Below are 12,864 nucleotides of genomic sequence, written 5' to 3' on the forward strand. Positions count from 1 at the left end.
TTCCACATGTTTAATCCATCTACTTTGATGATTTTTTCACATATTTTAGCTATTGTGCTTGTAAGGGAGACTGGTCTATAGTTTCTTGGGTCTTCTTTATCTCCATGGTACACATTTTGCATTTTTCCAATCTTGTGGTAACTTTCCTTCTTTGAGTAATCAATTATCTTTTGTATTTTGTCCGTTAGTTTATCTATACATTCTTTTAGTATCCAAATTGCAATTCCATCCAGACTGTGTGATTTTCTGACATCGAGGTTTATTACTTGGACCCTTGTTTCCTTCTGAATTACAATTATTTCTTTCATTGGGGGGATCTTTCTGTCCACCCCAATTCTGTGTACTTTCAATTGTGAATACAGACTTAAAATGTTTGTTTATAATTTCAGCCCTTTCTGCATCTATATATTCGTCATTCCTTTGACACAGTTTCACCATTTCTTGTTTATCTTTTAATCTACCATTCACATACCTGTAAAATAGTTTAGTTTGGTCCTTGCATTTGTCTGTTATGTCTTTTTCATAGTTTCTTTTTTGTCCTCTGCATATTTTTACATATTCATTTCTTCGTTTGATATATGTACCTTACCCTTTTTTTTTTTTCCATCTTTTCCAATCTTTGTCTCTGTTATCTTTAGCCTCACTACATTTTTTGTTTTACCAGCACTTCGTATACACCCTTTCCTGCTTCTGCTATGGTACATACTTATCTTTTCCTTCTTTATAAATTTCTTTTAATATATTCCATTTCTATTCCATCTTTGTTTCTTTATTTAAGAAGTTTTCCCAATTTATATTTTGAAAGAATTTTTTTTTAGTTTCTCAAATCTTTGTACATTATTTTTCCTTTTTTGTATTTCTCATTTTTTCTCAAGTGACTTTGTTCTTTTAGTTTTAACTCTATTAGTATGTGGCCACTTTTCCCACAATTTCAGGCTCTGACATAAATATTAAGTCTAGTTTCGATGGTTCTTCATTGTATTTATATCTAGTGTTTTCCATTACCCATTGAGTCGATGTGTATTCAGTGGTCATGTGCAGTAGCATATTTCCCCAAAGGTTATTTCCACCTTTCACTGTCATCTCATCCCAACATATTTCTTTAGAGTTAAAGTCACCCATAATTACTAAGTTTTCTCTCAGTAATTCAATTAATGCATGGTTTGTGTCTTTCAACATTTTGGAATGATCACTCTTTGTCCAAGAATATGTTTTTAGGGGCACATATATTACTAAAAAAATTTCTACTTTCCATGTCACTGTTTTCAACTTTTATCATAATCTATTCCACATTATTTATTCCTCATGTTATCGGTGTCATATGTAAGCCTTTCTTAGTCAAAGATATGACTCCACCCTCTTTCTCCTTTCTATTTTTCACCTAATGGTTGTATAAACCTTGTTCCACAGTATTAGGTGGTATTGGACATTTTAATTTTGTCTCCACAATTCCCATTATATCTGGTTTCTCTTTTGTCAGATAGTTATTTAATTCATGTAGTCCTGCAATCATGCCATATATGTTGGTGCACATTACTTTTAACTTTTTCCTCCTTTTTTGCTATTATGTTTCCTTTTATATATATATATACACCAAACGCTTTTTCCCCCTTACAAGGGAAGTAGCCAAAAAACAAAGGCATAAAAACCATTCCCACCCATTCCATCCCCAATACATTCCACTCCCCTCCACCCTCTACCCTCCCTCTTATGTTTGCACCTTCTGGATGACGGGTCATCCCTGTATCTTGTCCACTGCCCTGGGTCAGAAGCAGTGTCACAAGACACAGCACATCCACAGCAAAGCTGCTTCATTAAATTGGCGATCCCCCCTCACCGTCTCCTCATGCAGAAAAGGAGAAGATGGGGAGAAATCCTTTTGGGCTGCGTCAATTTTTTTTCGCACATACTACCTCACCCCCATCCCCGCACCCATTCCACCTCATGCATCACAAAATCATCCATATACAACCATTCTCCATTCACCCCTGTCTTCTGTCCACACCTGTCCTTCCTCAACAGACATTCCCCTCTTCCCCCAAAGCCCCTTTCACCCTATCCATCCTAAGTCGCCCCCTCATGTTCACTCCCTCCACATCTGCCTTTCATACCTCTTTTACTAGTCTTTCTTCACTTATTCTTTCCATGTGTCCAAACTATCCCAATACTCTTTCATCCACCCTATCTCCCAACTTCCTTACCACCCCCATTCTCCTCCTCACCTCCTCATTTCTCACTCTATCCAGCCTAGTAACCCCCATCATACTTCTCAGTCACCTTATCTCAAACACATTCAAATTACTCTCTTATGTTCCATGTTTCTGCTCCATGCAGTGTTGTTGGCACAATCACTCCTTCATACAATTTCCTCTTAGCATCCATTCCCAAATGTCTATTTCTCATTACACTTTTTAATCCACCAAGGCATTTACTCGCTTCCTTCAATCTATATTCTACCTCCACTCCTCCCTCTCCTGACGCATTCGCACCCAAGTATCTAAAACTATCCACTTCCTCCAGTCGCTCTCCCTTAATGCTCACTTCCAGTCTGGTGCCACTTTCACCCCTTGTACATCTCATCACCTTACTTTTACCCACATTTATCTCTGCACAAACATCCAGAATAACCTACCTCTGGTATCCCACAATATATTTATTAAAAAATAGACATACTCATATCACAGAACAAGCACACCTGATTCTGTATTCTATCAAACTTTCCTAAAATTTATGCAAATTAGAAATTACTCCTAAGACAAGCAGGAATTGCACTGGTACATCTATATTCAGGTCACCAAGCTGCACTAAAACTGTACTGACATAGAATCAGCCTGGCAACACACTCATTGCCATAGGTGTCTCATACAATACTGTCTTGCATTTGCTCCAGTAGCACCTCGAAATCTTTTCTGTAAGTGACTTAGGCTGAACTGATGGCCTTGGTCACTTTCCTGGGGGAACTGTGGGTCTCCTTTATGAGAAAACTGGGCTAAAGCATTGGTTGATTGCCATATAATTTTGAAATGAGGGTAATTGTTGTATTTAAGAACCACATATATTTATTTTCAGACTTTAAAGTTTACAAGAGATATAGGAAAGTTTACAGGCTTACGAGCTGCTGTCATTCTTGGAGGTGACAGCATTGAAGGCCAATTTGCAGCAATCCATGAAAACCCAGATATCATCATTGCCACTCCTGGACGGTAAGTTCAGACAACTCCAGAGAGATTAGATTTTTAATGTGAAAGGCAAATGATACAATGTTTTGATAACTTAACTGTGCATTAACATATAATGTAATTCTGTTAAAATTGCTCTACTATGCTTTGCCCCATTGTTGTCCAGTCATTGTCACAGTTGTAGAAAATAGAAAATCATTGAAACAACATATTGTGTTCTCTTGATAATATATGATTATTTTGTCTTGTATATAACCATATGCCAGAGTTTATTCATCACAAACTATCATCTGCATATTAAAAATTTGTTGTGGTTTTCCCTTTTCTTATCTTATTGCTGTCTGTATCTATATCTCAAGGGCTTCTTGTCCCTTATAAGGGAGGTAGCCAAATGAAAGGCACTCACCTTCTCTCACCTATCCCACTCCCATCTTTGTTGACCTCTTATCTTAGCTCCTCATGGATGAAGGATCATCCTGGTCCCCCCCACTGTCTGGGTTGGAAGCAATGCAGCAAGACATCCACAACAGGGCTGCTTCACTTATGTTGCAAGAAACATTTATAGATTGAGTGTCATTGATTCATTCTATACTATACTAACGTGCACACATGCATGTGTTAGCTACATGATGTCAGATCTTGGTTGTAGCAGCAAGCTTCAACAGGACCCCAATTATGTGATCTTGACCTGAGAGTCAACCATCGAGAAAAGCTGCATTCTCAAACCAGCAGATTCAACCATACGAATTATATTAGTTCTTATAATTCATCACTTGTATGTATAAGTTATATGGAGTTAAAATAAATACTGAACATCCACACTCAGTTCCATATAAATGTAAATAACTAGACAGAATGTTACAATAATAAGTGTAAAATGTATTGTTGGCAACTGCTACCATTTGAATTCTAAATGTAAAATATATTGATGGCAACCTCTACCATTTTCATTGTCACCTCCACTGATGGAAAGTGCAGTCATGGAGACGACATGGTAAAGACCATACATACATACTACCAAAGGCTCTTTTTTGTTTTTTTTCTCCAATCAATGTAGAACAACACAAGTCTACACTTACATGGTAACATTCAAAATATCATCCATACACAAACATCCTCCTTCTACCCCTATCCCCTGCCTTCTCTCTTCCTTGCTCACTAGATATTGCTCTTGCTCAAACCCCTTTTCACCCCATCCATCCATCTTATCCTCAGTCATCCCCTCAAGTTCACTTCATCTGCCTCTGCTTTCCAGTACTCCTTCATCAGCCCTATTGGGATGGTTTGGACACATGGGAAGAATAAGTGAAGAAAGATTAGTTGAAGAGGTATGGAAGGCAGAGGTGGATGGAGTGAACTTGAGGGGATGACTAAAGATATGATGGGGTGAAATGGGCTCTAAGCAAGAAGAGAATGTCTGTTGAGCAGTGAAGGTAGAAGGGAAGCGATAGGGGTGAGTGGAGAATGGCTGTGTATAGATGATACTGTGGTGCAAGGAAGCGAGTGGGCAGGGGAGGAGGGAGTAAGGAGTGATTATATGTGAATGATATTTTGACACAGCCTGAAGGGATTTCTCCCTGTTTTCTCTATTCTCCACATGAAGGAATGGAGAGGGGGAGTTGCTGATTAAGTGACCTAGCTGTGGATGTACTGTATCATCCTGCATTACATCTGACCCAGGGCAGTGGGGAGGATACAGGGATTACCCTTCATCCACAAAGAGACTACTACTATATTATTCTCATAAAAAATTTACTGCCCTGAACAGCTTTCCCCAAATCCCATATATTTGCAATACCTTGCACAGTGCCTTCCTGTCTACCATGTCATAAGCCTTCTCCAATAAAAGCCTAAAAAACATCCTTGCCATTTGTCAAAGCCATCTCATAAATATGATTTACCACAAAAAATTTATCCATGCATCCTCCACCTTTCCTCAAGCCACACTGCTCCTCACCAATTACTCCCTCTGTTCCTCTTCTAACCCTCTCAATTATAAACCTTCCATGAGCCTTTCCAACTACACTCAATAAACTGACCCCTCTAAAACTAAAACACTCATATTTATTTCCTTTTCCTTTGTAAAGCTAAACTTTACAGGCACGCCTCCAGTCTAACACTCTTTCCTCTAATAGACATTCAGTAAACAACCTCACTAGCCAATCCACTATAACTGTACCTCCCTTTTTTAGATGCTCTGCTTGACATCCATCCAACCAACATACCTTAACAGCTCTCATAATTTTCAAAGCTCCTTGTACCTCATCTTTTCTTATATCTTTTCCATTTTCTCTCCCCATTAGCACAATCCCTCCCTCCCTCTCCTCCACATTCAACAGCTGTTTAAAATACTTTACACATCTTTACTTCCATTAACATCTGTCCATCTGCACCTTTTACCTTTTCCTCTCTGCCTGACTCACCTCCCTGAATTATTTATTTCTATATTATTAATTAAGAGACTCACTGGCCAAGTGGGTTAAGGTGCTGTAACTTGCTGCAAAGGTGAAGGGGATGGCAGTTTGAACCCTGCCACTGGCAAAGTTGAACCATGGGCATGGTTCATTAAATTCTGTACTACAAAGTCTGTAAAGGGGCACTGCCCAAGCCTCCCAAGAGAGGGAGTTTGTCATATTAAACCATATCCTCATCATCATTTATTATTAATTTAATTTGTATTTATTTTCAGTTTTGTTCATGTCTGTGTTGAGATGGAGCTGAAGCTTACAAATATTGAGTATGTGGTGTTTGATGAAGCTGATCGACTTTTTGAAATGGGATTCTCAGAACAACTACGTGAAATTATGGCACGACTACCAGATTCAAGGCAGACTTTACTTTTCTCTGCAACCTTGCCAAAGATGCTGGTTGAGTTTGCACGAGCAGGCCTAGTGGATCCTGTACTTATGAGGTAAGACTCGTTACTGTCAGTGAGACCATGTACTGGGGTATTGACTGGTATCATGCAGAAGTGAGATTACATGGTGACCAGGATTACACATCATTTGTCTAAGAGTAAAATCTGTACTCATACACAAATGATGCTATTTATGTTCAACAGCCCCTCCTTAATATGTTTCCTTGAAACTGTCCTTTACTACTTCTGTGGTTGGGGGAAAAGAAATCTTACTACCCCATCTGGGGTACTGGCTGCATGTTATTGTAGCAAAGTAGCATGCAGTTGATACTTTAGGATTTATATGGAGTGCCCATACAAACCAGAGCTGCACATTATTATTTTCTGTGACAGAGGAGTACTCTGTTTACAGAGAAAGGATGACACTTTTATTATACTGTGACTGTCCCTCTGTTATGCCATCTTCCAACCCATTGTTACTCTCCTGTACCATTTCTCTGAATGGTTTGAGGTAAAGATGGGACTTCGTCAGGGATGTGGTATGTCATCCTGGCTGTTCAATCTTTACATGGATGGGGTGGTGTGAGAGGTGAATGCAAGGGTGGTGGGTCAGGGGTTGGAGATTTTTAAAGAAAATGGAGAAAAGTGGGAGGTGAGCCAGTTGTTGTTTGCTGACGACACTGCGCTTGTAGTAGGATCAGAGGAGGGATTGAGGAAGTTAGTGACAGAGTTTGAGAAGGTGTGTGAAAGAAGGAAGCTGAAGATAAATGTGGGCAAATGTAAGATGATGAGATGTACAATGGGAGAGAGTGACAGCAGGCTGGAAGTGATTAACCTCTTCTCTCCGGGGCACATCGCATGTCTGGCAGCATTAGCTGCCCAACGTGCAGCTAAACGAAGGTGCCCGATGTGCAGCTAAATGAAGGCCTTATAAAGTGTAAATTTAACTGGAGTTGGAGTCGGTATATTTTTACAGACTCCAACTCTGACTCCACAGCCCTGGGTAAGTGTAAGGGCCTGAGTTGGTTTCTGTCATTATCTGATAGTAGAAAAAGTTGGAGGGCAGGTGCTGTTATACTTACCTCTTTATGTGAAAAAACAAGAATATAGGAAATGGAGATAGTTGGGAGTTGTGTAAAGAAAGACTCTCTTGCCTGGTCCAGAGACCGGGTGCCATCCCCTTGGGACCATAGCTCCCAAGGAGTTGGGGAGTGGTGTGTCCATTTGGCATTTGTGGTAGGAATTGGTTACAGTCTTCCCTTTTGGGGGGTGAGTGTCATCCTCTCCATTCCATCTTGATGTTCAGTACAGCCGCTTGAATACTGGGCACTGCAGGACAGGGTAGGCAAGAATGCATTGTGGAAGGTATTGCAGATATATGTGATAGGGGGAAAGGTGTTAAGGGCAATCAAGCTTTTATATGAGTAGTAGAGCTTGTGCTAGGGTTGGAATAGAGTGGAGAGTGAGTACTTTGAGGTGAAGGTGTGGCTTTGTTTGGATTGTGTTATGTTACCATGGCTGTTCAATGTGTGCACACACTCAAAAAAGTATTATTACTGTAGGTTCTGACAAGTTTCACTCAACAACTTAGAAATCTTGGTTGGGTTGATAAACTTGCCAATGTTTGAGTTGTTTTAAAACATTTCACTACCTAGACATGACAGTATAGTGCTACAACACAGATCAAATTACTTGTTTGACTAGGACCTGTGTTTCATGAAGCAGCTCAGATTTTACTGCATCATTTATGAGTGCTGCTCACGTGATTCTGGCAAGTGAAGCCCCAGCAAACACACAGGGATACCAACATGAGTAGCAATGTATTTACCTAGTTGTATCTTATGGGAGGGGGAGCTATGCTCGTGGTGCCCCATCTTTGTATCTCACAGTGTCTAGTTTGCTCTTAAATTCATGTATGATTTTTGTATATACTATTGTTTTGTCCAGTTTGTTCCAGACATCCACCACTCTTCGTGCGAATTTATTTATTTATGGGATGAGACAGATGAAGGTCAGGTGTATTTCTTGGCTGGGCCTCTTCCCCAAATCAGAGACCAGATACTTAGAACTGTGCTACAACTATTATAACAACTTAGCATTTCTACAGTATAGATAAAGTTCTTTGTTAGACTTAATCATAAAATATGTCAGTTTTAATAGCAGCTCTTTGTCACACCTGTGTGTCACATAAATTTGGACAATTTTTAAATTTCACTAAGAAGAAAGATCAGTTATTAAGAATTTTGTTGACTTTCAGGTTGGATGTGGAATCTAAGCTGTCAGAGAATTTGCGCACTACTTTCTTCAAAGTCAACATGGAGGATAAGTTAGCAGTTCTTTTGTACTTGTTACGCTGCATCATAAAACCCAAGGAGCAAACTGTAATTTTTGCTGCAACAAAACACCATGTTGAATACCTCCATATGGTTAGTGATCCATTATATTATAGCAGTTAAGACAATGTGTTTTGTCATTGATAGCCATAGCTTTTATCCTTTAGGAGAATATTGCATTGAAGAGATGTTGTCATAGAGGTGAAAGAGACTTAAAAAGAGTAGCAGAAAGGAGGGACAGAAGTTAAAAGTACATACACATCTACATACATATACCAAGGCTTTATCCCCCTTACAAGGGAGGTAGCCAAAAAGGAAAAGGCATAAAATCATTCCCACCCATTCCATCCCTGAATACACTCCACACCCCTCCACCCTCCCTCACATCTTAGCACCTCCTGGATGACGGGTCATCCCTGCACCTTGTCCACTGCCCTGGGTCAGAAGCAGTGTCACAAGACACAGCACATCCACAGCAAGGCCGCTTCATTAAATCGGCGACCCCCCCTCTCCATCCCCTCATGCATAAAGGCGAAGACTGGGCGAAATCCCTTCGGGCTGCGTCAAATTTTTCTCACACATACTACATCACCCCCCATCCCCTCTGCCCATTCCACCTCATGCATCACAACATCATCCATATACAACCATTCTCCATTCCTCCCTATCTTTTGTCCTCTCCCGTCCTTCCTCAACAGACATTCCCCTCTTCCCCAAAGCCCCCTTCACCCCATCCATTCACCTCATCCTAGGACGTCCACTCATGTTCACTCCCTCCACATCTGCCTTCCATACCTCTTTTACTAGTCTTTCTTCACTCATTCTTTCCATGTGTCCAAAACATCCTAATACTCTTTCATCAACCCTATCTCCCAACCCCCTTTCCACCCCCTGTTCTCCTCCTCACCTCCTCATTTCTCACTCTATCCAGCTTAGTAACCCCCATCATACTTCTCAGACACCTCATCTCAAACACATTCAAACTCCTTCTCTCTTCCTCTCTTATGTTCCATGTTTCTGCCCCATACAGTGCTGTTGGCATAATCACTCCTTCATATAATCTCCTCTTAGCATCCATTCCCAAATGTCTATTCCTCATTACGCTTTTTAATCCACCAAGGCATTTACTCGCTTCTCTCAATCTACATTCTACCTCCACCTTCATTCCCACAGTGCCTTTCTGTCTACCCTGTCGTAAGCCTTTTCCAGGTCCATAAAAGCCCAAAAAACATCCCTCCCCTTTCCTATAGCTTTCTCACATATCTGTCTTACCACAAAAATCTGATCTACACAACCTCTACCCGTCCTAAATCCACACTGTTCCTCACCAATTACTCCCTCTCTTCCTCTCCTAATCCTCTCAATCAAGATCCTCCCATAAGCCTTCCCAACTACACTTAACCCCTTCCATACGGTGCCGCATACGTAGGCGGCATGAGGAGCAAGTGGATATGCGAGGCTGCCATATCGGCATCTTGATTATATTTATTGTAGTTGCCCCTGCGTAATGACATACTCTCTAAACTGTCTTCATCACATTTTCTATGGTTATCAAAATTCACAGGTGAAAGAGAGAACGATCGATATAAGCGGTGACTATATTTTATGATGCAAGTATTATTACGACACATCGTACATCTGGCAGATAATGCTGCCCGCGAGATTTTGGCCCGGAGTGAAGAGGTTAACAAGCTAATCCCTCTGAAATTACTACAGTCATACATTGTCCCCCTTTCCCTTGTAGAGTGGAACTAAACAGGCACTACTCCAGCCCTCTGGCACTCTACCCTCTCTTAAACATTAACCTCTTCACTCTGGGGCACATCGCACGTCTGGCAGCATTAGCTGCCCGACGTGCGATGTTAAGTCATAATAATCGCATTATAAAGAATAAAGTCAGTGCTCAATTGTTCGTTCTCTTTCACCCGTGTATTTTGATAACCATAGAAAATTGATTAAGCCAGTTTAGAGAGAATGGAAATTACGTAGGTACGACTACAATAAATATAATCAAGATGCCGACGTTGGCATCAACGAGTACCCACTTGCTCCTCATGCCGCCTACGTAGGCGTCACCGTATGGAAGTGGTTAAATAACCTCACCAGCCAGTCCACCATCACTGTACCTCCTTTTTTTTTTTTTTCTTTGTTTTTTTTTTTTTTTTTTTTTTTTTTTTTTTTTTTTTTTTTTTTAGACATTCTGCATGGCATGCATCCAGACCAGGTGCCTTTCCTGCTTTCATCATCTTAACAACTGCCTTCACTTCATCCTTCCTTATTTCTCCTCCCTTTTCCTCACTCATCACGGTAATTTTCTTAGCATTTCCCACTGCATCTATCTTTCCCTCCCTATCCTCCTTCACATATATCAACTCCCTAAAATAGTCTGCCCATCTTCCCCTTACTGCCTTCTCTTCCATTATCATCTCTTCATCTGCACCTATTACCTTTTCTTCTCTACTTGATTTGCCTCCTCTTCCTCTCTTAATTTCTTTCCAAAACATCTTTTTATTACTTTCAAAATTTTCTGTCATACTTTTACCCCATTTCACATCTGCTCTCCTCTTTGCCTCCTTTACCTTTTGCTCTCTTTTCTTTTCTTTGTACCTCTCATATGACTCCCTCATCCTATTTTGTAACCAATCTATGAAAGCTTGCTTCTTCTCTTCTACAACCTTCTTTGTTTCCTCATCCCACCATTCACTACCCTTCCTTCTATTTCCTCCTGTCCTTCTTGTTCCACACACCATCTTTGCACACTTTGTGACTCCCTCCTTGAACCATCCCCATTCCTCCTCCACTCCTAGCTCTACTCTATCCTTCACTCCCTCCCACTCCTCCCTCAGCTTCTTCTTGTACTCCTCCTTTTCATTTAAAGAGTTCACTCTAAGCACCTCCCTACCTTTTGTCCTTTTCCTCTTTCTCCATCTATCCTCCACTCTCAACTTACCTTCCACCAAAAAATGATCTGATATTCCCCCACCCTCTCCCCTTATCACATGTACATCCTTAACCCCTTCCATACAGTCCTGCATACGTAGGCATCATGAGGAGCAAGTGGATACGCGAGGCTGCCATATCGGCGTCTTGATTATATTTATTGTAGTTGCCCCTCCGTAATGACATACTCTCTAAACTGAATGTAATCACATTTTCTATGGTTATCAAAATTCACGGGTGAAAGAGAGAACGATCAATATAAGCGGTGACTATATTTTATGATGCGAGTATTATTACGACACGTCGTACGGGTGGCATTGGCTGCTGCCCGCGAGATTTAAGGCCCGTACTGAAGAGATTAACTTCCTATCATAATCCTATTTACCACTACATACTCCATTAACACACTATCTACCATCCTTCCCTCCACCACCCTCTCCCATGTGTACTTATGCTTGACTTTCTTCCGAAATACTGTATTTGCAATCATCAACTCTCTTTCTCGACACATTTACACCGTCAACTCTCCACTACGATTCTTTCCTGGAACTCCACATTTCCCAACCACTCCATCAATTGGATCATTTCCTACCCTAGCATTAAGGTCTCCCAGTACTATTACATTGACATTTCTCCCTAAATCCTCTATGCACTCATTTAAATCTATCCAAAAAGCCTCTCTTCCTTCTATGCTCTTCTCACTGCCAGGCCCATATGCACTTACAAAAACCCACATCTCCTTTCCCAGTTTCACCTTCAGCCACAGTATCCTTGAGGAAACCTCCTTCCACTCCACTACACGTTTCCCTATCTCTTCACTTATTAGTATAGCCACCCCTTCCCTCCCTCGCCCTCTCTTCACTCCTGATAATCTCCCACTTACACTCGCCCTTCCCTTTCAGCTTAGTTTCACTCAAAGCCAACACATCCATCTTTCTTCTCACAAACATACTACCTATCTCTTCCTTTTTACTCTGATGTGTACCACATCCATGCACATTAAAAGACCCAAACCTTAGGGTGCTGGTCGGAAAACTCCTAGACCCTCTTATGCCTTTGCTTTTTCTTTTAGGAATGTCCCCTGTGGGAAACCTCCTTCCACTCCACTACACGTTTACCTATCTCTTCACTTATTAGTATAGCCACCCCTTCCCTCCCTCGCCCTCTCTTCACTCCTGATAATCTCCCACTTACACTCCCAAACTTACACTCGCCCTTCCCTTTCAGCTTAGTTTCACTCAAAGCCAACACATCCATCTTTCTTCTCACAAACATACTACCTATCTCTTCCCTTTTACTCTGATGTGTACCACATCCATGCACATTAAAAGACCCAAACCTTAGGGTGCTGGTCGGAAAACTCCTAGACCCTCTTATGTCTTTGCTTTTTCTTTTAGGAATGTCCCCTGTGGGGCTATAAGGAGAAGGATGGCTAGTCCAAATCCCCGTTCTTCTCGCCTCTTACGATCCAAGTGGAAATACTTGGTGGCAGTATTCTTTTCCCCCACCACAGGGAAGGTAGGCGAAAAAGGAATGAATATTCAGAGAAATTGTA

At 41.0% G+C, this 12,864-nt stretch overlaps 1 protein-coding gene across 4 annotated transcripts in view; it reads left to right on the top strand.

Moving 5' to 3' along the window:
* Positions 1-12,864, top strand: part of LOC143039903 (ATP-dependent RNA helicase DDX54-like) — a 214,081-nt gene that overhangs the window by 83,226 nt on the left and 117,991 nt on the right. For all 4 annotated transcript variants that reach the window (XM_076210246.1, XM_076210248.1, XM_076210244.1 and 1 more), the window contains exons 5-7: positions 3,070-3,203; positions 5,869-6,090; positions 8,294-8,462. In XM_076210246.1, coding sequence (XP_076066361.1) covers positions 3,070-3,203; positions 5,869-6,090; positions 8,294-8,462 — 525 coding nt within the window. The remainder of the gene's footprint in view (positions 1-3,069; positions 3,204-5,868; positions 6,091-8,293; positions 8,463-12,864) is intronic.

The sequence above is a fragment of the Oratosquilla oratoria genome, chromosome 27 (genome assembly GCF_046742065.1).
Source record: "Oratosquilla oratoria isolate Oo_2021 chromosome 27, ASM4674206v1, whole genome shotgun sequence".
NCBI classification, from domain to species: Eukaryota; Metazoa; Arthropoda; class Malacostraca; order Stomatopoda; family Squillidae; genus Oratosquilla; species Oratosquilla oratoria.